At 41.4% G+C, this 25,888-nt stretch overlaps 1 protein-coding gene across 1 annotated transcript in view; it reads left to right on the forward strand.

Moving 5' to 3' along the window:
* Positions 1 to 3,997: 3,997 nt before the first annotated feature.
* JMY (junction mediating and regulatory protein, p53 cofactor) overlaps positions 3,998 to 25,888 on the forward strand; it is a 68,874-nt gene continuing 46,983 nt past the window's right edge. Inside the window, exon 1 of the mRNA XM_030470901.1 lies at positions 3,998 to 5,200. Within this exon, the coding sequence (XP_030326761.1) occupies positions 4,325 to 5,200 (876 nt within the window). The 5' untranslated portion in view covers positions 3,998 to 4,324. The remainder of the gene's footprint in view (positions 5,201 to 25,888) is intronic.

A 25,888-nucleotide genomic window follows, 5' to 3' on the forward strand; every position in this document is an offset into this window, starting at 1 on the left:
CTGGTTAACTGAAAATACTATAGTCTTGTATTTGGACAGAAATCATCCTGCAACAGCAGTTGTTTGGAACTGATCAAACTTTAAATCAGGCTTCCCAGATGAGACCTGGTTTTATCAAAAATACTTTGTACTAAAACTAGTTTACCCAAGGTGTGCAAAGACTTAGATCCTGAAGGACATAATTTCAGTTCAGCCTGCAGCATGCTGTCAGAGTCATACACTAGGTTCTGGAACGTTTGTACAAACACTTAGAGGAGTATTTCTGTTGTTTTTCACAGCATCAGCACACAGAAAACAAATCAGACAGCACGGAGTGAGATCACTTTGCAGGGATTCAAAATATTGAATTCACAGAGGACCCAAACTTTTATACCCAGCAATTACTAATCCACCTCATACATGTGAGTATGTGCAGTTCCACAGGGATTCACCAGCCCGGTTCTGTACCTGTTATGTACAGATCTGCCATGGCAGGCCATCTTTTGTGCTGAATTTAGATTCTGTAGCTTCCTTGATCTCTCAATACTGGCCTAAACTGAGATCATGTCTGAGAACCATCAGAAACAGGCTCAGAGAAATGATACTGCAAGGCAGAAAACCCACAAAGCAACTCCTCCAAGTCTGCAAACCTACTCTCCACTAATTCAAGATCTTATTAAATATCACTGCTTGGAGACTGTCCAGGAATAGCAATGACTCAAAGTACTCCCTGCCTTAAAAGTTCTGGCGCTTGATCCAATTTTCAAATAAAAAATAGGACATCAACTGAATTCCTAACCCTACATTTCAGCCCACTAGTGACAGAATTCTTGTGGCTCCTGAAAAGCATTGGTTTTATAATAATCCAGATTGTCAACTGAGTAACTGCTACTTCCAACAACCTGTTGGTAAGGTTAACTAGGCCTCTCACACGTGCAGCTTCCATGATAGCGATGGGATCCTCATGCGTTGAAGAGCCATGTCCTCAGCAGCAGCATGGCAGCAGCTCCCTTCTCTCCAGACAGCTCATGTTTTCTTCACGCTCCCCAGCAGTTCTTTCAGTTGCTGCAAACTTGTCACCTTCTTAAAGACTGGGAATCAACCACAGGTCAGCTTGACTGGGTGCTACCTAACCCACTTCTGCTTAGCGATAAAGAGCACACCCCACCACAAGTCCTGTTCAGAAGACAATTTAGGTCTTTAAGATTTTAATTTTTTGCTGGTTTATTTGGTAGAAATTAGAGCTGTATTCCCTTTAACCACCCTTAGGAATAATTCACCAACATCTGAAAAGCCTGCCCTTTATATTTTTACGAATGGCAAGTTATGCATGACTCTCTCCAAAACCAGAAGTTACTGTGAAGGCTACTCAGTGCTCTTTGATAATGTGACTTTAAAAAACTGCCATTTCCTTGCAGGTTTTTCTGTAAGGGTACAATTTTTGTGGAATATAATAGCAATTGAGAGCTGACAGTACAGCTTTTCTGCTGCATGAAAAGAGGCCTATCAGAAACTTGATTGCAGCTGAGTGATTTTCAGACTAGTTTTCAGCCAGCTCACAAATTTTACATTTACCTAGGATCTGCTTTAAATCACATCAGCTTGCCCCTGTGCTATGTGAGAACTGCTTTCAAAAACCACAGGCTCTACAGTAGCGTACCTGAAATATTAAGGCTGATTCTTCAGCAGATGAGAAATTTTGAATCCATGTTTAATTCTCTTAAGCCTGGGGATATAGTGAGATATATATCTACTGCTGCACTTCCATTGTTTTAATTTTTCTTTCATGCATTACTAAAGACAAAATTGGATTGCTTGCTGCTTACATTCTTCAGAAAATGTTTCTGAATACTTAACAGAAAGAGACTGTATTTCCTCCACCAGTGTATTCTTTGCTTGCTTGGCTACTTCTGCATAGGGTATAATCAAATCTTCCAGATCATTTCATCAGCTTTGATCTGATGCCTAAATCTACAGTAATAGAACAGAATGCTGCTCTCCAAGACGTACAGCACACATCACCCTTAGCTTTAGAACACACATATGGTCCTTCCTTTGGCTGCTGAGCCATGATTTCCTCCTTTTTATTAACAACTGTGACTTTGGGTATTTGAGATGTAACTTGATTCTCCTGCGTATATGAGGCTGCTTTGTTAATGATGAGAGAATGTTTGGACTGCCAGAGATCTTCCTCAAATACTTCAGCCTCCAAGAACAGGATGCTAGTCAATACAGAAGCTTTAGAAAAAAGCTGTGACTCACTCTTGCTTCTCTGGCAAACACAAATGAAATGTTTCATTTTCCCAAAGCTTCCTTTGATTTGGAGCAGGACAACAATATCACAGATGGGCGAATGCATAGTTTCCTGAACTTATTTTTGACACAAGTATTCTGGGATTGTTATAGTAAGTTTTTGTTTGTTTGTTTGTTTGATTTATACACAGGAGAAATGGAATACCTTGAAGGGCACCAGGAAACTGGCCCTTGCCCTTGGAATCACAGGTGATTAATCATTCCTTTCAGACATGCTTATGGGAGTTGTCTGTCCTGGGTTACTGTAACCTATGTGCTCCGCAGTATCCTTGGAAACCTCAGGGAGCACTTCAGGCACTACCAGTTCTCAAGTAGGACTGGCCAACACAAACTTAAAATGCCATCTCTCAGTGCAGTTCACTTCACATATAAACGTACACGACTGCCCAAGACATTTCAGAGCATGCCCTCGTCTCCAGGACTTGTCACAGAGGCTGCACTCTTGCCCAGTAACCACAAGTAAAAACTCCTGCTGCATTTCAAGCCATTGGGTGCTCTTGGTAATGGATCTTTGAAGTATTTTGGTTTAATCTCTAGTCAAAATTAAGCCATACAACACACACAACCTACCAAAGCACCACATCCTTTCCTGTAGCCGTGCAGCAAACCACTTTATGTGAAAAAATCCTATGCTGGCATGCTGAGACACCTGGGATTTTTCAGCCTGGAAAAGGCTCAAGGAAGACCTTATAGCAGCCTTCCAGTACCTAAAGGGGGCTTACAGACAGCTGGAGAGGGACTTTTTACAAGGGACAGTAGTGATGGCACAAGGTAATGGCTTTAAGCTGAAAGAAGATAGATTGATTAGGATGAAATTCTTCCCTGTGGGGGTGCTGAGACACTGGCACAGGTTGCCCAGAGCAGCTGTGGCTGCCCCATCCCTGGCAGTGCTCAAGGCCAGGCTGGATGGGGCTTGGAGCAACCTGTTCTAGCAGAAGGTGTCCCTGCCCGTGGCAGAGGGTTGGAACCAGATGATCTTTAAGGTCCCTTCCAACCCATTCTGTGATTCCATGACTCTGAAAAGCAGGAACAAATCCTCTAGACATTTCCCTGTGAGAGGATTTCTTGCCTGGATGTACTTCCATACCTGAACACCTGGCAGCTCGAGGGCAGAGGCCCTGGCAGGCAGCACTAGCTGCAGGCTACTGGAGAGTGGCCAGGGGAGCTCCAGTGCAGGACCGGGGACGTCGATGTGCCCAACGGGCCTGACGGGGAATCAACACCAACGCCGGAGCCGGGGCAAGCAGAAGCAGCGCTGCGTCCGCAGCTGCCCAGAAGGCGCGCCCGGGACCCGCCGTGCAGGCACGGCCGCGGCACCGCACTGGAGCCCGATAGGCCGCTCCCTCCGCCGCCCTCAGCGAGACCCGGCCCGGCTCCGCCCCACCCGCCACCGGCCGCCGCCTGGCACGTGCCCGTCCCGGCATGCAGCGCGCGGCGCCCGAGCGGCCGCGGCCTGCGTCCGCTGGAACGGGCGTGGCCTCGCGCTCCGTCACCTCCCCCCTCCCGGCAGCGCGAAGAGGGAGGGCGGGAAACTGGCGGCGAAGGGGCGGGGCGGCGCACTAGGCCCCGCTCATCTCCCTCCGCCGGAGGCAGCGGGGTGGGGCAGGCAGCCAATGGGGAAGGCGCCGCGGGGGAGTGGGCGGGGCTTCGTGAGGCCGCGGGGCGGTGCCGGCGCTGAGTTGCCGCAGCGCCACCGCTGCTTGTAAACAGATCCCGCCCCACGTGACGCGCGTGAAGTACCTGCGCGGGGGCGCCGGGCATTGTCTGCCGTGGCGGCAGGCTGAGGAGCGGGGCCGGCGGCGGCACTCCTTTGCGGCGGGCTCCGCGCTGACAGGAGGGGTTTCCTCTCTGTCCTGCCTCCCTCGCCGCTCCCGTGGGGATCCAGCGCATCCTCCCGCCTCGGCGCCTTCTCTGTTCCCCCGCCGCTAAGATGGCTGATGGTGGGCGGTGAGGTGGCGCGCGGGGCTGCGGGGCGGCTGACGGGACGGGCGCGGGGAGGGTGGGGGGCGCGTGCGGGAAGCCGCGCAGCGCCATGTCCGCCTTCGCCCTGGAGGAAACGCTGGAGGCCGACTGGGTGGCCGTGAGGCCTCACGCCTTCCAGGAGCGGGAGAAGCACAAGTTCGTCTTCATCGTGGCCTGGAACGAGATCGAGGGCAAGTTCGCCATCACCTGCCACAACCGTACGGCGCAGCGCCAGCGTAGCGGCTCCCGGGAGCTCCGGCGCGGCGGCCCCTCAGGCCCCGAGCCGAGAGCCACCCCGAAGGCCGGCAGCCCCGCGGTGCGCAGGGACAGCGGCCTGCCGCGGGGCTCCTCGCATTTCCGCGCCGAGTCGGGGCTGCGGGGCGCGGCGGCAGAGGCGGTGCCGAGGAGCCCGCTGCGCACCAAGAGCAGCCCTGCCCGGAGGCCGCAGCGGGGCCCGGAGGCGGCAGGTGCTGCCGAAGAGATAGAAGTGCTGGAGCTGGGGAAGGAGGAGGCGGCTGCTGCGCTGTCGCTGCCGCCCTCGCCGCTGCAGGCAGCAGAGCCGGGCGCTCCCGACGCGGAGACCGCCGGGGAGGAGTGCAGCTGGGCCGGCCTCTTCTCCTTCCAAGACTTGCGGGCTGTGCACCAGCAGCTCTGCTCGGTGAACTCGGAGCTGGAGCCCTACCTGCCTGCCTTCCCCGAGGAGCCCTCGGGCATGTGGACGGTGCTGTTCGGAGCCCCGGAGCTATCCGAGCAGGAGATGGACGCTCTCTGTTACAAACTGCAAGTTTACTTGGTGCACAGCTTGGATACCTGCGGTTGGAAGATCCTCTCGCAGGTGCTCTTCACCGAGACTGACGATCCAGAAGAGTATTATGAGAGTCTGAGTGAGCTGCGACAGAAGGGCTACGAAGAGGTGCTACAGCGGGCTCGCAGGCGAATCCAGGAGGTGAGGCTTCCGAATGGTCCGCGTACCACCACTTTAGTGTTACCTTTTCTGTGACATCTTTAGTTGTTCTCGCTGGCTGCTCCTACTGTTCGAATTGATCGAACTATGGGACAAAAATAAACCCAAAACCATACAGGAAAAACGTCTAGTTAAAAGAAAAAAAAAAGCTTTGAAAATCTTAGTAAGAAAATGAGGCTTAACCTTTCCAAGGTCTCTAGGGCCAGGATATAAGAATGTGCAGATTTCCCTTGTCATTTAAGTGTAGCTCACTGCTTTATTCTGTACAGTCAAATGTAGATGTTTGTGAACAAGTATGTGATGGATTTGGCAAGGTCTTGCTCCCAGCTTTTTGTTCTTGCATTGCTTTGCACCAGAATGTGTTGGGAGTCTTAATTTTTCTCTTTAATGGGAGCAGCAACATGTGGTGTTTATTTTGACAGTACAATTTAGGCACTTGAGGCCAAAATATTTTAGGTTCTTACAGGGTCTGGGTGCTGAATCTGGTGTTTCAAGGGAGATGATGTTTTCCAGTGGAATTGGAGTAATTACAGCTTTTGTTCAGCTGGTAAGTTCTTGGAGTTGCGATTTTAAAAAGCAAGCTGTCTGTTCCTAGGGAGTATTTACTGTGTTGCTGTTGCTAGTGTCTGGCAAGACTTGTATGTTTCAGGGCACGCCATGTCTCGTACTGTGTACTGTTTAGATGAAAGTAGTTAAGGAGTTTCGGCTAACTAACTTCTAGTGTCAGGGTGTGAGAATTTTTTCACCTCTTGGTGGACTGAGGTATATGAGGGCCCAGATTTCCCCAGTGTAAAAGGAGAATTTTACACTGGTTTTTATGTTTCAGTGGCCTTGGTCCAGAATGTACCAGGATCTGTCTAGGCGTGACTGTATATATGAATCAGGTTATGGAAGTTTTTATTTTTGCAAACAGCATCTAAGTTCTGTTGTAATGGTATAGGTCAAGTTTGGCTGCTTCAGCTGCCTGCATATATCATATCCTGCTGATGTTGTGTGTTCAAAAATACGTGGTGGTGAACTTTTTTTCCCTTGATAGAGTATGAGTATATCTGTGTGCTGTCTGTTTTTGATGGCGTAGTTTTGAGTCTTCGTAGGATTCAGGCAGAGCTTTTCCTTAGTGACTGGAGTTACGGAGAATGAGAAAATTATTTTATCAGTGATGAAATCATGATAAGAGCATCCGAGTGTAGCACTGTCAGGTAAAAGCTTATTTCCAAAGTGTTGTGTTAGGGTACGTAATTCTGATTCGTCTTTTTTTCATGGTTATTTAAAGGGCTGAAGTAATCCTCGTTAAATTTGGTGTACAACTGTCAATTAGTGTAATAGTCTTTTGCAATAGTCTTAGTCCAGAGAATTTGAAATCATACTGTCTTTTACTTTTTTTTGTTTGACTGCATGAATGCTTGGGAGCGTGTGCTTAGATTGACTTAGCCTTCAGCTCAGCAGTTCTTATAAGGAACTGAGCAGTATAGGAGAAGTTCCTGTTAAATATGTGGAGTTTGGGAACTGTGTGCCTAGGTCAAAGCCTGCGGGGTTTTTTCTGAAACACTAATGTGGTATTACTGAGCAAGAACTATTTGTTTCATGGAGAGTCTCAGCTTATATTTTGTTAGCACCAGTATTAGCAGCAAAAAAGGAACTGGTTACCAGTATGCTATGCAAGCTTTATCTGTCAAGATCTCTAAATTACAGTGTCTTGTTCTCTGTTTATGTTCAGAACTTTGTGCGGACAAAATGGCAGAGCATTGTATGTGTGTATTTGACTACTGTACATCCTGCCTTTCCCATGGTAACCAATCCAGTCGTGTACCTAAAGTCAGCACAGCTGTACTTCTGTCATTGTCAGTTGTGTAAATTGAGCCTTCTTTAATTAAAGATAGTTCACATTTAAGAAAAGAAAGCAATAGAATGACCTGTTCTTTCCTTCTTGGCTCTCAGGTTTCTCTTCCTTACCTATTACTAGTTGGTCCACAGGAAATGTCTTTCTTTAAGCAAATACTGATATTCTTGTCATTGCAATTCTAAGCAACATAAGCAATGGATGATGGATACTCCTTGGTATTTCTGAGGTAAAGGTTTCTCATGCTTTGAAGAAAACCTACTGAATCCATGTTAAATAGAATCATAGAATAGTTAAGGTTGGGAAAGACCTTAGGATGATCTAGTTGCAAGCCCCCTGCCACAGGCAGGGGCACCTTCCACTAGACCAGGTTGCTCAAAGCCCTGTCCAGCCTGGCCTTGAACAGGTGGAGCATTTACCACTTCTTTGGGCAACCTGTTCCAGTGCCTCACCACCCTCACAGTAAAGAATTTTTTGAGTCTTTAATTTACTTTTCCATCTGTGCTTGAAGGCTGCCTGTTAGCTGATTCTGCTGGCTAGCTGATTGCAGGAATGTTGGCTTCCTGCGATTTTGGATGATACCTCTTATAAGAAGTTTTTGGGAAAAGGGAAATGATTGAGTAGCACTGGTAACTGAAATGGTATCTAGAAGCATAATGAACATGGAGGGGCTTCAGTAATATAAAATTGTGCAAAAAAACCAAGTTTAGGACTCCCAAGACCTTGGCATAACGTTTTAAAATACATCTCTGGTTTATACTTATTTCATATTTCATCTCTTTTTTTTGCAGGATAAATTCCTCTCTGCAGTTAAAATATTACTTGAGAAATGCTTGCAGTTTCTGTTGATTATATTCTTTAGGGTGGAGAAGCAAAGTGAGCAACAAAACCTTGTGTTTGTTGCTTCAGTAACCCCTACTTGGCCATCTGTTGCGTTCCATAAGTTCAACACAAGGCAGTTTATTTTCACAGCAGTTAATAATTGTTGCTTTTTGCAATAGTAATTTTTATCTCTGTCTCAATTATAGACCTTTAATAAGCCAAAAGAATATTGCAAGTAGAAACAGATCCAAGATGAGGAGAAAAAGTTGTGGCAGAACTGTGTGACCTCAATTTCTTCTGCATAATTTGCAGTTTTGAAATAACACATCTTTTACTTTTTCAAATAAAAGTATCAGTTCTGGAATAGTTTAGGAAGTCAGTTTATGTTAAACTAAAAACTTGTATCTAAAGAAGCAAATATTATTCTACCTCATTTTTGAGAACTCATAGACACTTGGTTGGAGCCCTTGTTTATTAAGTTTATGCCTGTTTAAAAAAATCCTTGGGTGCTCAGCTAGGGGTCTGAGCTCCCTTAATGGAGACAAGATACAGAATCAGCTAATGACCGGATAAAAAGATGAGGCAGCAGTGAGGATGCCAGTGAAATCCATATTTGGGATTCCAGCTTATGGACTAGTATTTCTAAAATCTTAAGCTTTGCATCTAGAAGGCAGAAAAAGTTTACCTGTGTGCTCTTGCTCCTGTCAGTTTCTGGTCTGTGTTCCTCCTGTAACATGGGAGGAGTTTTTCTAGGCTGAGTGTACATTGTAAATTTTTTGTGAGTGTAGTAATATCAAAGATGGTGGTTTATCTCTTTGAGTGCTGTGTTGGCAAAAGATTGAACCTAGTCACAGTTTTCCTGAATAAAAAGTGGTGTTAGCATAAACTGTGATTAAGAGGGTTTGGTGGCTTAGTCATGCCAACAAACATTCTCTTGTATGCTTATCCTTTTACTTGAGCTTGCATAGCAAGTTGTGAGTTTGGGAAGACTACCTTAACATTATATGCTTACTTCAGCATCTTTGTATTAATGGCACTGGGGAATGTCCCTGTTTCATATAGCTCTTACTTGCTATTACAGTCTGAAACTTGATTGATAATAGTTTATAGGATCTTGAATGCCAGTTACAAAACTAGGCAGAGACTTGCTTTTGTTTTCTTGTTGTTCTGTAAAAATCTATGAATTCTAGTGGCTGCACGCAGTCTGTTAAAAGACCATTTTGCATCTCTGTTCCGTGTATGTTCTTACAAATTGCTTTTGAAAGTAATACAAAAGTTCAGAAACATTTTTTAGTGCATGATTAAATTCTGAAGAAATTCTGAGAGCATCTTATTTTTTGAGGCTAACTGAAGTCTGCCTTGAGAATGAGGACCTGCTGCTGTTTTGAATGTCCTTCCTCTGTATAGTGGAATATTTTACTAAGTACGAAAACAGGCCTGAAAACTTTTATCTTGTGTTGGTTGGCTTAATTTTCTTTTGATTCGAAGGTCTGGAAATGCTCAAGAAAAATATGTCATCTATTTTATTACAGTAACAACTTATATGAGAAGAAAATGTAGGATTTTTTTACAGAAAGCTGTATGGTCACTTTATTTTCTTCTCAGTTCACTATGGATGCAATTTTTTTTTTTAACTACTTCTGCACAGCTTTAGTAGGCAGGGGTTGGGGTTTTTTGTTGTTGTTTTGAATGAATGAAGTATGATTTTCAAATCACATGAATTGGCAAGGAATTGGTTCAGTTAAAATCACAGAATTTCATATTTGTTGCTTTCCAAAGGTGTTGTCACATATTTCTGTTTACATCAAACAAGCTAAATAATATCTATAGGCTATTATTTTGTTTTGTTGAATCTGTCCTAATATTTTAGTGAAAGACAATATCCAGGATCATCTCAGTAACTAGGAGAATTGCTTTTGGCCATGTGCATTCAGTTCTAAAATAAGTGTGTATGTGGTAGGTAGTGAGGCACTGTACCAGAAATGCAAATTTTCCAAAGGTAAGATGACCTGTTGCTGTTCTGTGATTTACTGCTAGGCACAATGTGATTTAAAGAGATATTCAACATCAAACTCAAAAATAATTGAAAAGTAAATAACATAGAACACCACAAAAAAGTACTTAGTGTTCCAGTAACACAAAAAATTGCCAGCGGTAGTGTTTCCATCAAAACCAATGTAACACCTTTTTATGCAAATAGCAAAGAAAAGTGCAATTTAGAAGATACACGAAGTATCTCAGTAGAGTACACTTGTTCAGATTTAACTTTGGGGGCACACAGGATTAAAATAAGACATTATTTGGTTCTTTTTTTCTTATTGGTATGAATGGAGTAGAGTTAAGACTAACGCTGAGCATTCTGGAAATTTAAGCTGTTTAGTTTGAATGCTGCTTTTTACATACTCATTATTTGTAGGTGCGAATGCTTATTTCCAGTAAAATGGTTTTGATTCACTTCGAATTGCTTTGTAAATAGGCTATTTAAGTACTGCACCAGTGCTGTAAGTTTCTACTATCCAAAATATGTCAGCACCTGTAGGGCATGCTCTGTAGCACAGGCAAGTAGGTTCCAAGTTCTTAGGAGATGCCTACATGATACTAGCACTCTGGCTAGTACTTCTGTTGCTGTCCTAGATAGGATATTTTCTTAGTGTTTATCTTTGTCAGCCATCATCTTTTTATTTATCTAATTTGCAGCTGGAGTTATTAACAGTTATTTCAGGTTGTTACAAACTAGTCCTAAGTTAACAAATATTTTAAAGGCTCATCATTTTGGGTACTGAAAGTTCACACCTGACTCATTCTGGAAGCATCAAACCCAGTAGGAAGTAGATGTGGAGTAGTTTCCCCGTCTCCTTTTTGGCAAATAATAAAAATCTAAATCACATGGATACTTTGTTTTCAGAGTTTCAGTGTGTGTCTGAATTGTGTTCTGTGAAGGTAAATCCATGTTATAAGTTAAAACACTTCACGATGACATGTCATAGTACTGGAAGATGTGGAGGACTCAGCAGCCTTCAGTATCTGAAGAGGGCCTACGAGGATGCCAGAGAGGGACTCTTCGTCAGGGACTGTAGTGATAGGACAAGGGGTAATGGGTTCAAACTTAAACAGGGGAAATTCAGGTTAGATACAAGGAGGAAGTTCTTTCCTGTGAGGGTGGTGAGGCACTGGAGCAGGCTGCCCAAGGGTGTTGTGAATGCTCCATCCCTGGAAGCGTTCAAGGCCGTATAGTAATGAATGTAATAAATATTCTGTAACCCATTGTGCTGCTTGGGATTCACAGCTTACTTAATTTCTTAGCTTTTTTCTTTTTCTGGGGATGTCTTTTCTTTGTGTTTACCTTTCTTTGTTTGAATATTTCTTTCTCAAATTTTCCACTACAATTTTCTTTCTCCTCAATTGAATGTCTTACTTTCAAGTCAGTGCCTTTTAAAACTGCTTTATTAATCCGGTAACATCTCTTTTGTCTCCATTTCTGGCTGAGATAGTATTACCCAGACAAGTTTAGAATTTAAAAGCAGATTGATTCTAATAATTTAATCTTTTTACATTTCTTTCTATAATATGATAAAACCCTGCTTACAGATGGTCAATGAATTTTATGTTCTTTCTGTATGTAAATATTGCTACCACAGAGCTGAAGAAGGCGTTGAAAAGCAGAGGTTTGCAGAAATGGCTGCTCTTACATTTTTTTCCTCTTTGAAGAGGCACTTGTAACATTCTTTTTTTTAATTAGTAGAAACATACCATTGCAGTCTACCCAGATATTGATGTTACTGGAGAGAACTTCAGTTGAGGTGATGACTCCATGAAACTAAAGTTCCATCTGCAAAACTTTTTTAATGCTTTCAAGAAATTAAAATTTAGCCATAAGGAATATAGTAGAAAGAGAAGGAAGCTAGGATAGGAAGAGAGGGAAGAAGAATTGTGATATTTTTTAAGATACATATCGACTTAGTGATTTTGCATATCTATATTTGAGCTGTTGCTCAAGACTGTTATCTGCTAAATAGGCAGTAAAATAAGGTGGGATTGTGGGATGTTGAGCATGTTGCTTTAGCGGTTGAGAATATCTTCTAAATAGGCTCAATCCACTTCCTCCTTTAATTTCTCCAGAGAAGAATCAACTATTAACATTTAGTGTGTTAGCATAATTTTACTCTGGGTGTTTCAGTATGTGTTCACTGTAATTTATTTTTTTTTTTTAGTATTGTACAAAAGCAAGAGGAACAAATAAATATGTATTGAACTCTGTAGAGAAGCCTGCACCTAGAACCTATTTTGCGATTTTGGGTGACTGGAATATGCAGGATTGGCGAGAAATACAACAGTTACATTGTTTCTTCTCTCTTTTCTAGAAAACACCCCCCCCCCTTTAATTGAAATAACTTTATTTTTTTAAAATATGTCACAAGTCATTGTTAGTTTGCTATGTAGTAAAAGCTTGTAAATAAGGTATTCTGCTGTTGTAAACATTTTACTGAGTGTCCAGAAAAAAATTGTCCTGCTACTGGTATTCAGTGTGGTAGTGCTCTAAGGAATGGGATTATGAGGCTGACAGCAACTGTAGGTTTAACCATGTAATATATGCTGATCTAGATTAGAAGATGGAGAGTTTTTGAGGAAGCGAGCCAATGTTAAGATACATTGGAACAATTTATTTGAATTGCTCATGTATCTTGCACAGTACTAGTATCACTGTAACCATTCAGAACAAAGATCTTGGATAGTTCACTGAAAATCACAGCTCTAAGACCAGTGCTGTTTAATAGCAAACATGCAAGAATGTTTTAAGAATGATGAAGACAGAATTGTTGTGCCCTTGCAGGAAGTAACAGTATGATCTCATCATAAATCTGCTGGTGACATTTGCTAGAATGTGGGTTAGTCTTTAAGAAGAATTCTTGAAGCCCTCACATAACTTGAAAGAGGGTTATAAACCCAAAGAAAATAGTCCAAATCTGTTGGGCAGGAGATTGGATGATCTCATAGTATCTTCCAGTCATAAACTGTATAAATTAATAAAGGAAGTGTGGTTTTGTTTTAATTAGTTTGTTGTTGAAACTTGCCCAATTTCCATTTTCTTAAGAATTTGTGCCTGAAATGTAAACCAAACCATTATTAGTTTGACTGAAAACTTCATGAAGAATTTTAACACACAGTAGTAGATGTTAACTTGAAATGTCTCCATAAATGTCTCCTTATTTGCTGGATTTTGCTTGTCAACTATGTCCATTATTATTAGTAACTTTTTATTAAAGGCTTATTTGTGCAGTTTGGATTTTCCTTTTGGATAACTCCAAAGGTTGTAGGCGGAAAGGTGCTTTGTTGTGATGACAGCTTCCCTGGCAAGGTAGTTACTGAAAGTCATCGTCTGGAGCCATTCGGAGTAGACGTAAATAGAATGCTGGTGGTGTATCTTCGCTCACCAGTTGCAAACATTTTAGCAGAGGTTGTTTTCAGTTAAAAACCTTTTACTTGTAAGACCCGATCATTGGGGTTTCTGGTTTCCTTTCTGTCTATTTCTTTTTGTTGTATTTATATAGTACAAGTTACCAAATGTATGGAAATTTTTTTTTGTTTGTTTGTTTTGTTTTTTTTGTTACATATGGGGCAGACAATCATTACCCATTCAGGCAAATTTGAATGCTTAGTGGACTTTTTTTTTTCGTCGAGAAAGATGTTATAAAACAATTCCAGTCATTCAACAACCTCTTAATTTTTTTTTTCCTGAAAGTAAGTTGAGTACTTCTGCTTTCATAAATACATAAAACAAACAAATTTTCAGTATCTTTTGTTATAATACTTTTCAAATGCATTTTAGGTGAATGTTTATATGACCTTGTGGAAAAATGTTGTGATATGGGTGTGAAGGAACTGGATGGGGTTTTTTTTCCTTTGAAAAATGTTTTTTAAATAATCAATTAGCATTCATTTGTGATGACTTGCAAACAATTTATGTGGGTCATCTAAAATTAGCAGTAGCACAACTTTACGTGTAACAGCATTGCATCATTACTTGTTTTGAATTACTTGAGGGAGAGAGTATTGCAAAAGATTTTTCAATAAGTTAGAATCATAGATTATTATATTAGAAGGAACCTTTCTGGGTTTTCTAGCTGAACCCTATGATTAAAATAGAACTCATTTGATTAGTGCTCCCCCCCACCCCAAAAAAAAACCCGAACCAAACCTCAAACCAAAACCGAACTTTAAATAATGCTGTGGGCTTTATATGTGTTTTAAGGCGATTGGGGGGGGGGGGGGAGAGAGGAAGAAAGAAACAAATGTATTCAGTTGTGAAACTTTTGAGGAAGAAAATCTGTAGATCAGTTTTAGAAATTTCTGAAAATTTATAGTTTGTCTACAAATATCACTGGGCTTCAGAGCCCAAGTTCTTCAGCCTTCAGTAATCTGATAGTTATAATCATCAGATGTCAGAATTTTAAATTGTAGATTTTGTCACTTCACAGTAGTATAATTCAGAAAAAAATCCATATGTGGGAGGAGTTTAAGAAACCTTAAATTACTTGCATTATTGGAGCCATTCTGGAAGAGTTCAATTAATAGGTAAATGATATGTATTGTTCCAGCTGTGTTTTATCATGCTGCTTTTTCAGGCGTGGATTTTATTTCTCCATAATGTTTAAACTATGTATCCTTTCTCTTTCATTTCTCCATGGAAAAAAAAGAACAAAATCAACACTGCAGGATAAAAGTCTGTGTGCACCTGATACTAATATAAATGGCTTTTGTCTGAAATGTTGTACTGTTATTAAAGTTATTTAACAACTTGTAATTTATATGACATTTGCTGTTAAAGTAAGAAGAAAAATAGTGATCCAGGATTTCAGGAATTTATTTAACTTTTGGGTCCCTGCCCATGGCTGAAGGATTGGAACTAGATGATCTTAAGGTCCTTTCCAACCCGAACCATTGTATGGGTAGTGGACTGTAAAAGTGTATTTCTGCTGGGCTTTTTTGACTGTTACATTCAGCTTTTAAATAAAATCCCCACTATTTTAGTTTAGAAGTTTTTAAAATTGCATTTAGTCATGCAAAATGCTATTTCCTTCGTAGACCTGCCTCTCCATGATTTCACTATTGTGTAATGTGCTGTAGAGGCTGAAGCAGTATTGACCTATACCAGCCTTGAGAAATCACCCACAGGGCCATTTGGTTTACCTGTCAGCAGTTGTCCAGGGTTTCAAGAATGTGGATGATGTAACCACCTTTAAGGGAGCTGAAGAACTGGATCATCAGCTTGCTAGTGCTGAAAGGGGGAGATCCTGTCTCTTTCTGTCCTCTGCCATTCAGCTTTGCATTCCTTCCTGTTGTGCTTCTCTGTCCTTGTGGTGTGCTGACTGAACTCAGTAAACCTCAGTAAATTACTAAGAGAAACCACAGAAACAGCTTTCTGCCAGATGCTCAGTTATATTGTTAAAGGGTCTGAGAAATACCAAATCCAGTGCAGTGGTAGAAGAGGTCACTTGAGAGCAGAAGGAATAAGGAACCAGGGTGGAGTTGGAAAAAGAGAAGGAAGAGGAGAAGGGAAATGGGGTCTTCTTTCAATAGGAGCAAGCCATTAGTTCAGCTAAGCTTAAAAAAATAAACTCATCCTTACAGTGCTTTGAATCTGGTATTGTCACAATGCTTTACCTGCTTTGAATTAAATTTTTAAGTCTAATGTTAGGTTTATCAGACATTTGAGAATATCTGCTACCACGCTAAATGCACTGTAAAACTGGTAAGAGTACTAATTCAGTGTTGCTGATAGGGTATCATAGAGTCATAGAGTGGTTTGCGTGGAAGGGGCCTTAAAATCATCTAGTTTCAATCTCCCTGGCATGGGCAGGGGAGCCTCACCCTGGACCATGTTGCCCAAGGCTATGTTCAGCGTGGCCTTGAACACTGCCAGGGATGGAGCATTTACCACTTCTCTGGGCAACCCATTCCAGTGCCTCACCACCCTCACAGGAAAGAACTTCTTCCTTATATCTAACCTGAACTTTCCCTGTTTAAATTTAAACCCATTGCCCCTTGTCCTATGGCTACAGTCCCTAATGAAGAGTCCCCCCCCAGCATCCTTGTAGGCTCCCTTCAGATACTGGAAGGCTGCTGTGAGATCTCCACACAGCCTTCTCTTCTCGGCCTGTCCTCATACGGGAGGTGCTTCAGGCCTCTCATCATCCTCATGGCCCTCCTCTGGACTTGCTCCAACAGCTCCATGTCGTTCTTTTCTTGAGGACACCAGAACTGCACACAGTACTCCAAGCTGGGTCTCACGAGAGCAGAGATACAATTCCCATGAGCTGATTTCAGAGTGAAATTGATTATACCTCTTAATTTTTTTCTTCCCATCAAATGTTCACCTTTGTTCTCATAAAAGAACATTTTCTCTTTAGCAGAGTGGATATTTGGCCTGTGTCCCGACACTGTAAACCTTACACAAAGAAGGGTTTTAGGAGTAGCATTGTAATACCTGCTAAATAAATGTATTCATTGTATGTAAATATTATGTTCTTGGGACAGTTGTCAGTTTTGAGGCTCTGGAATGTTTTCATGATTAATAACATAGTTTAGAGACACAGAACAGAGTCTGTGGACCAAAATCTAACATATTTTATGGCATAGCATGAACACTTATGTAATGTATGTTCTCAGTCTTCTGGCTTAGGGTTTGGGTATTTTTGGGTTTTTTTTTTCAGATTCTTGCAGGAAAAAAAATACTTAGAACTCATTAGGACATATGTAAAATAAGCTCTTTGCCAAGCCTCTAGGGTGAGGTGTTGCCTAGAAGTCTTTTTGTTCAGAGTTACCATGTTCAAACTGATCAGTGATTCATTAGTGACTGTATCTTTTAGTTATTTTGCCATTTTTCCAAAGGGAAAGAGTCCCAGCGTGGCCATGATAACTTTGGAATACAGTTAACAGATCTATTTTGTTCGTCAAATTACATTACAATGTAAATACTTACTTCTGTGTTACCAACAAGAGAAAATAGCCTAGCACTCCTGTACGATGAGCATTTCTATGCAATTCGCCCTTGTTTTCTATGATTTCTACAGCTTATTTGTGACTATGCAATTCTAAGTAATACACTGAATTAAAAATAACACCTGTTTTTGTAGGCACTCATTTGGCATGGTAGTGTAACTCGGGAGTGGCACAGCCACATCACACAGTAAGGTAGAGTGATCAGACAAGTACCATCTTCAGATAAAAGCAACTTTACTGTGATGTTACACATATGTTTTGCTTAAAGAAAAGGAGTTGCATGGGTTTTAATTGTTGACATCTCCCACTTGAGCTTTCAGAAGAGATCTGGTGTGCCATATATTACTGTCAGAGTTGGCTGCTTTAAGCCTGAGGCTTGTGATATTCCAATAAGTTTTATGTATATATACATACAGTTCTGCTGAGACTATTTAGAATTTTGGGTGGGAGGAGAGAAGTTGCATTGTTCAGTAATGATGCATACATAGAAATAATGTTCTGGCTCGCTTGGCTACATTAAAATACTACTTCAGTTTTTGTGACCCAGTTCAGTTCTTTCTCGTTTCTATGGACTTGTATTACAGGCAGTGTGTTGAAATGAAGTGCATTTTGGTAGGCAGTGTAAGTGAACTTGAGAAAAGTAATTGTTACTGTCCTAGGAGTAACAATGTAACCTAAGTAATGTAGGTCTAAATGCAGGTAGCTCTTATGAGTGAAGAGGGGCCAGGCATTCTGCAGCATGCAGCCTTCTGGTGTGCTGTTTTATAGTGGGTTGACTTTGGCCACAGGTTCCCACCAAAGCCACTTCATTGCTCCCCCTTCTTAGCTGGTCTGGTGAGAAAATATGATGAAAGGCTTGTGGACTGAGATAACGATGGGAAGAGATCACTTGGCAGTTACCATCACAGGCAAAACAGTTTGGACTTGGAGAAATTAGTTTAATTTGTTGCCAGTCAAATCAGAGTAGGGAAATGAGAAATAAGAACACATCTTAAAAATGCTTTCACCTGGCCCTTCCCTTCTTCCTCAGCACAACTTGACTCCTGATTTCTCTGCCTCCTTCCCCTGAGTGGCACAGAGGTATGGAAACAGAGGTTGCAGTTGGTTCATCACATGTTGTCTCTGCTATTCCTTCCTTCTCACACGCTTCCCTTGCTCCAGCATGGGCTCCTCTTCCTGAGTCCAGAGGTTCCATCAGGAGCTTGCTCCAGTGCAGGCTTCCCGTGGAGTCACAGTCTCCTTCAGGCATCTCCCTGCTCTGGTGTGGGGTCCTCCACTGGCTGCAGGGGTAGAGCTGCTCCACCATGGGCTGCAGGGGCACAGCCTGCCTCACCATGGTCTGCACCAGGGGCTGCAGGGGAATCTCTGCTCCCATACATGCAGCATCTCCTTCCTTCCTTCTTCACTGGTCTTGGTATCTGTAGAGTTGTTGCTCTCACATAGTCCCACTTCTCTCTCTGACTGCTATTGTGCAGCAGTTTTTTTCTCCTTCTTAAACATGTTATTCCAGAGGTGCCTGCCACTGTTGCTGATGGGCTTGGCCAGGAGTGGGTCTGCCCTGGAGCTGGCTGGCATTGGCTCTGTCAGACACAGGGGAAGCTTCTGGTTTCTTTTCACAGATGCTAGCCCTATAGATGTCCCCACTACCGAAACCTTGCCACCTATAGCCAGTACATGTCTGCACACACGTACTGAGGTACACTGGCTCCCTTGGTATGAGCAGTTCTTCAGAGACCTGAAACACACGTCTTATGGAATTGAGGGGGGGGGGGGGTATTATTTTTATTTTTTATGTTTCAAACACCCTGTGTTTCATTTTCCAGTATCTTTCTTGGACTTTTTTTTGCGCGTGTGTGTGCATGTGTGTTTACTGCTTGTTTGTTAGAATAACTGCAAACTTTGAACTTGGTTATTACGAGTGTTTTGTGTGTGCATTTGAGTATTTTAATTTGCTTTCCTTTTGTAGACTCCCATTTAGAAAATCCCCCCCAAATCCAGAGAATAACCTTTGCAGTGCAGCAGCATACGTGTCCAATTTCCTATCTTCAGAAGGCTGTTTGAAAAAAAATTAGACATTTTTGTCCACTCAGTAGGTGGTTGATTGCTTTGTGTGCCAATTGTAAGCTGTGTGGTTTCAAATAAGTTTAATATGGAATTCACTTATTTTTATCTTCTTTTAATCTAAAGAGGTTTGACATAAGTAGTGCTGGTTCCCACACCTCTCGTGCTGGGCAGTATTACCTGATTTGTTTATGCTATCCCAACTCTGTATCCATGTTTTGTATTCTTGTAAATGATTTCTCCTCCCAAAATTAAAATGTATTTTGGATCTGTATTGGAGAGTCAGGCTTTGGTCCGTTACTGGGACATTCATTTGCTACAATAATGCAAAAGGCCTTTTTAGACTACAAAGGTAGGGACTGTTGATGGCAATGCAGTCATGCAAACAGAAAGCTGAATGTCCAACAAGTCTTGATCTTTTAGCATCAACAGGTGACATTTAGATACAGGACCATGAATGTAAGGCAGAGAAAAGCAGTTTGCCCGCAGTACAGATTTCATGTAGTTGAGACTCGTGCTCCTTACCAGGACCTTTTAACAAGATTTTTTTTTTTGTTTGCTTAAGTATAGCTCAAAAAGAGAGAGAATAGAAACAATTTTAAGCATGCTCTGATGTGAGAAATCGCAGTCTAAATTCAGCTGATAAGATTTTGAATCTAAAGCGCTAGTTATTTTGGAACCCATTGTCTGGAACCCATTGCAGACTGTTGCAAATGTATCAGCAGGAGGGTTTGGTGTTTTACTCTTAAGATCCTGCTTCAGTAGAGAGGATGCAGTATCTAAAAGCTATTTTATGTGCACTACTGTATTTTTTTTACCGGTGATGTTAAATATGCTACTTCAAATAAAAATCTTTAGAATTCTTCCTAGAAATGTCAGATGTTACTATCAGGCTTCCGATAATCTGAATTCATAGGAAAATAGGGTATTCTGTAATTACTATCCAAAAATATGAAGAAGCTTAGGAAGACACTGAAAAATATCTTCATAGCCTGTTTTAGCTAAAAATGGGTGTGTGTCACACTGCGATGCTTTTATAAAATAGTAGTAATGGGGAAATTTTTGAAAATTAGAGCCAAGGAAATGTAAGACTTGACTCTTAAGTGATTAAATCAAGCTTTGGACTGCTCTCCCAACTGAGGGCAATCTGCACATAATTGCCCTGCCTGCTGTAGTACTTTTAAATCTTTATGGATAAAATATAATTTTTTAAAATACTGAAGACAGAAATAACATAAATTAGTCTGTTATATAGTTCAAATACATGTGCTGTTAAATTGGGAAAAAAAAAAAAGTGTTTCCTGCTGGTTAGAATCTTTCTGCATAACAGTTGCCTAAAATATATGGATTCATTTAGTTGTGAACAATGTAACATCTGTGAAACATGATTCTTAAAATAAATGCAGTATTCAATGGTTATAGCGCTAGTCAGTCGTGTACAGGATGTTACTCTACCCTTCTCCACCCACTTCTTTAAATAATATAGTTAAAAAATTGTGAAAGTAAGAAGTTCATATCAAGACTGTTGAAGTAAATGAACAGTAACCTGGATGTCTTTGCTGAGACTTAATCATAAGCAGGGCATAAAACATGCCACAAAAATTGTTCATGTATTTTAATCTAACATTTTGAAAACTGTGTGATTTTAAAGTACCAGGTTGGTTTAGGCATTTGGCCAGCTAACCAATGTCTCAATCTTACTAAAAGGTATCAGGTGAATTTTCATGTTTCTAATATAGTGTATTGTCTATTCACACTGGCTGTTTGAAAATTGGAACATTTTCACACACTTGAACTAGCTGTGAGTCTCTGGAGATCCTGGTTTGCCTTATGACATTGTTAATTCAGTGGATTCTGTGCTAGACCCAGCATTATTGTTATCCAGTACTATGAATGCTGTTTGGATGGCAGCCAACTAAAAAAATGCTTCAGCTGACTTTGATCCAGAACAGGAAAGCTTCCATCTGACTGCTTTATAGAGCAAAGTGGGAGAGGTCCTCTGTGCGGCCAGTTGGGCACCATCTGTCGCCTATGTCAGTGCTCCTTTAGGACTGGTGGTAATAAAGCAGCCTGGACTCATCAGGCTTACAAGGCTCTGTGTAGAAGCACAATCAAAGCTATCAGTCTTCTGTTCATACCACACCATACCGATGAAGACTTGTTGATTGGTAATCACATCAGTTCCAAAAAGTGAGAGAGCATACAATGTCCCTTAGAATCATTTAGGTTGGAAAAGACCCTTAAGATCATTGAGTCCAACCATTAACCTAAGTCCACCACTAAACCATGTCCCCAAGTGCCACATCTGCACATCTTCTAAATACCTTCAGGGATGGTCACTCAACCACTTCCCTGGGTAGCCTCTTCCAATGCTTGACAGCCCTTTTGGTGAAGAAATTTTTCCTAATATCCAGTCCAAACCTTCCCTGGGACAACCTGAGGCCATTCCTGTTGTCTTATCACTTTTTACTTGGAAAAAAAGACCAACACCCACCTTGCTACAGCCTCCTTTCAAGTAGTTGTAGAGAGCGATAATGCCTCCCCTCAGCCTCCTTTTCTCCAAACTAAACCACCCCAGTTCCTCACCAGACTTGTGCTCCAGACCCTTCACCAGCTTCATTGCCGCCCTTTGGACTCACTTCAGCACATCAGTGTCTGTTTTGGAGTGAGGGGCCAAGCATTGAACACAGTATTCGAGGTGCACCCTCACCAGTGCTGAGTACAGTGGGATGATCCTTCTGGCCACACTACTTCTGATGCAAGCCAGGATGCCATTGGCCTTCTTGCCACCTGGCACGTACCATAACAGTAATTTCAAATGCATGTCATCATTTCTCTGTGGGTTGTTGTTTGGTTTTTGTTTGTTTGTTTTTTTTTTTTCTTTTTCAAACCTATATTTTTTCACGCTTCTGTTTCTTCTTTCTTTCATGTAACTCTACTCGAGTGAGATTTGAGGTCCCAGTTTTGTGGTGTTAATCTGACAGGACAAAATAATTTCAAGGTGCTTTTGAGCTCATTTGCAAAATTCGTAGAAAAGGTTAATATTTGGGTGTTTTTTATCTATGTCTGAATAAGCCTGTAGAAGAACATGTTAATAGATTGATGGTTGTAATGAGGTTGTATGTAACCAGTGCTTGCAGGTTGGTAAACTTCCTACCTATTTTGAAGAACATTCCTAGTCAGTAGCTCTTTGGTCTTTGCTCTAAACCAAATAAGATGATACTCTTTGTTTTCCAAGTAAGTTTTCATGTTTTGCTATGTATTTTCTGGCAACTGTAATTCAACTAAAATTTCATCACCGTTTTCATGCAGAGACATCCTCATTAGTCACAGGAAATGGATTCTGTGTGCAACGTTACCTTCATTACCATAGGAAGGAAGAATGGGTACCTATCGTGTGTTAATAATTCAAGAATATGTATATTCTGTATGCATAATTTGCCCTCAATTGTGTTGGGTGTTTTTAAATTTTTTTTCTTTTTTGAGCTTGGTATTTCTGAAGGAATTGAGGATTACTTTTAGGATTGGGGTAACCTCAGCAGCACACCAAATAGACCTGGACATGGACAACCTTGAAACAATGCCCATTTACTTATCTTCTGTATGTGCAGGAATGTAATGATAATTCATTACTTTATCGATACTGTTTCCAGTGATGGAGAGAATTTTCACAGAACAACCAACTAATTATAAGTAGATATTTGCTTTCATTGTCCTTAAGATGTCTTTGTACTATACTGATGGTCATAAAATTGCAGTGGTCCTTCATTTCCTGGCACTTTAACTCCAACTTTCACAAAGTTTTGACGATTTTCCAGAATAGGAGGACTATTAAATAGGCCTTAAAAATGGCCTGTAAAGGAAAAAGAAAGCTCTGTTTGTTCTGTTCTTGGAATGAAATTAGTAAGTTTCTTCTTGACATGCTTGAAAGGTGGGCCAGTGTCACCCTGATGAAGTTCAACAAAGCGAAGTGCAAAGTCCTGCACCTGGGTCGGGGCAATCCCAGACACAGCTACAGGTTGGGCAGAGAAGTGATTCAGAGCAGCCCTGCAGAAAAGGACTTAGGGGTGTTGGTCGATGAGAAACTGAACATGACTCAGTGCTCGCAGCCCAGAAACCAGCCGTATACTGGGCTGCATCAAAAGGAGTGTGACCAGCAGGTCAAAGGAGGTGATCCTGCCCCTCTTCTGACAGCTGTCTCAAGAACATAATATTTACATACAATGAATACATTTATTTAGCAGGTATTACAATGCTACTCCTAAAACCCTTCTTTGTGTAAGGTTTACAGTGTCGGGACACAGGCCAAATATCCACTCTGCTAAAGAGAAAATGTTCTGAGAACAAAGGTGAACATTTGATGGAAACAAAAAAAAAAAAAAATACAATCAATTTCACTCTGAAATCAGCTCATGGGAATTGTATCTCTGCTCTCGTGAGACCCAGCTTGGAGTACTGTGTGCAGTTCTGGTGTCCTTCAAGAAAAGAACGACATGGAGCTGTTGGAGCAAGTCCAGAGGAGGGCCATGAGAATGACGAGAGGGCTGGAGCATCTCCCGTATGAAGACAGGCTGAGAAGGTTGGGACTGTTCAGCCTGGAGAAGAGAAGGCTGCGTGGAGACCATAGCAGTATCTGAAGGGAGCCTGAGAGGATGCTGGAGAGGGACTGTTCATCAGGAATTTAGTGATAGGACAAGGGTAATGGGTTTAAACTTAAACAGGGGAAGTTCAGGTTAGATATAAGGAAGAAGTTCTTTCCTGTGAGGGTGGTGAGGCACTGGAATGGGTTGCCCAGAGAAGTGGTAGATGCTCCATCCCTGGCAGTGTTCAAGGCCATGTTGGACATAGCCTTGGGCAACATGGTCCAGGGTGAGGCTTCCCTGCCCATGGCAGAGGGGTTGGAATTAGATGATCTTAAGGCCCTTTCCAAACCTAACCATTCTATGATTCTATGACTTTTTTTGTTGCCCTCTAGGATTTGTTTCCTAGTAGCAGAGTAGGGCTTCATGATGAAACAAAGGTGTGAATTTGTTGAGTAAGATATTAATAGCCTAAGCAGCTAAAGGAAATGGGTATTACTATGTACTGTAGAGCTACTGCTAATAATAGAGACCCTTCTTGCAGAGGGTGCCTTGAGAAGAAAGATTTGGTTTTTCAGTACCTTGACAGAGGGAAGATGACTGCATCGGGACTGCAAGAGGATTTTCTGGCACTGCAGGGAGAAGTAGGATAAGGCTTAAGTATGGTAACTCTGTTTATAGGCACTAGTAACAAGAAAGAATTGCTGAGGAAAAAGGTCACTGTGTGGTTAAAACAGCAAATGAACTGGAATAATGCATGAAATCCATAGGGACTTAAGACTCAAACCCAAGGGCATCTCGAGTGACTTCTGTCTCTCTGCTTAAAGGTTATGTTATATGTGTTTAGCCGTGTAAGTTCATAAAACATCAATTTTACAGACTGTGGTGAGCCACCCAATAATCTGAGAATCGAATGCCACAAAATACTATGTGCTGCTGGAAGTCAGCAAAAGGGCATTACAAATTACTTTGCAATAGGAACAATTTACTAGGTGAAATTGTTTAGGTAATATAACAAATTGTCTCATGCTGCTGAGGAGTGTCACATCTGTTCTACACCATTTTTCCCAGACCTTTTATCTTGTCTAAGCCTTGTTGATGGAAAGCTCTTCCTGGCTTGTCATCTAACCATTATTTTAGTGCTGAACATGTAAGGAAAGCTAGTACGAGCTGTTGTACGTTCTCTTCTGCATCCTCTCTAATCTTGGTTGACCTGTAATGCTTCAAAGAGAGCCCAGGTTACAGGAATCTTCGGAAGTGGACTTTACATTACGAAGAAAGTTTTTCTTACGTAGTTAGGTAACTGAATTACAGCATAGTAATATAAATGTAATGGAGCAAACTGAGTAGACAGTATGTAGTCAAGACTTCTATTGACTGTCCTGGGATATAAACGAACCAGACCCCAAAGGACTGTTGACCAAAGCTTCAATTTCTAATCAGCAGTTCCCTCTAGTTTGTTTACCAGTTATAATACTTGATGCAGTTGGGTATACTGAGAACTTCATGTGGGCTTGGCATCCAACTTGAATGAACAGATAGAAGATACTATGTGCTTATTCCATATTGTACCTAATCTATGTTAAGTTTAAGTAAACTTGGAGTGTGAACATATGCTTTTGAGATGATATGTAAAGGACAAGAGACTTTGAAGATTGTATAAGAAGGGAAATAATTTCATATAATCTTATTTTTTGAAATACATCGAGTACTCCATAATTCTGTATGAGATTAGTTTTTTTTAACTGCTTGAATATTTCTTTGAGAAATGGTTAAAGATTTCCAGCAGCACATGAGGTCTGCCCAGGCAAATGCTCCAAATAGATGCAAAAGAAGCATCTAAATTAAAAACGTGCAGTGTAGCAAATTTGCACAAAGAGATTTTTTTTTTTTTTTTTTTTTTTTGCTTCACAAGAATGAATGGAAGGAGTGGACAGATTTTGATGATGTTGTGTTTTCTTATATGACTTGAACCAGAAGTTATTTTAAGGTTTTGTTTGTTTGTTTTGTTGGGGTTTTTTTTAGTTTATCATACATAGGTAATTTCCTTTTTTAAAAAAATCTCATTTGAAATTTAATGTCTGAACTGTCTAGGCTAAAATCACACACCAGAAGGCAAAATTACCAGAAATGCAGATCACTGTTTTGTTTGATATAGATTCTTCTCTATATGTGGAGCTGGGACTATGCAATGGGACTGTGTTGATCCAAAGTACAGATAGGCAAAAAACCCCAAATCCCAAAAATGATCAAAAGGTGACATTGCTTATGCCTCCTTTCCTGTCACTCCTTCCCCTTTTTACCCCCTGACACCTGAAAGTGGGAAACATGGGAAGTGGCATATCTGATTACTGCGTTGTATATTCT

Source organism: Strigops habroptila, chromosome Z (assembly GCF_004027225.2).
Source record: "Strigops habroptila isolate Jane chromosome Z, bStrHab1.2.pri, whole genome shotgun sequence".
Classification (NCBI taxonomy): Eukaryota; Metazoa; Chordata; class Aves; order Psittaciformes; family Psittacidae; genus Strigops; species Strigops habroptila.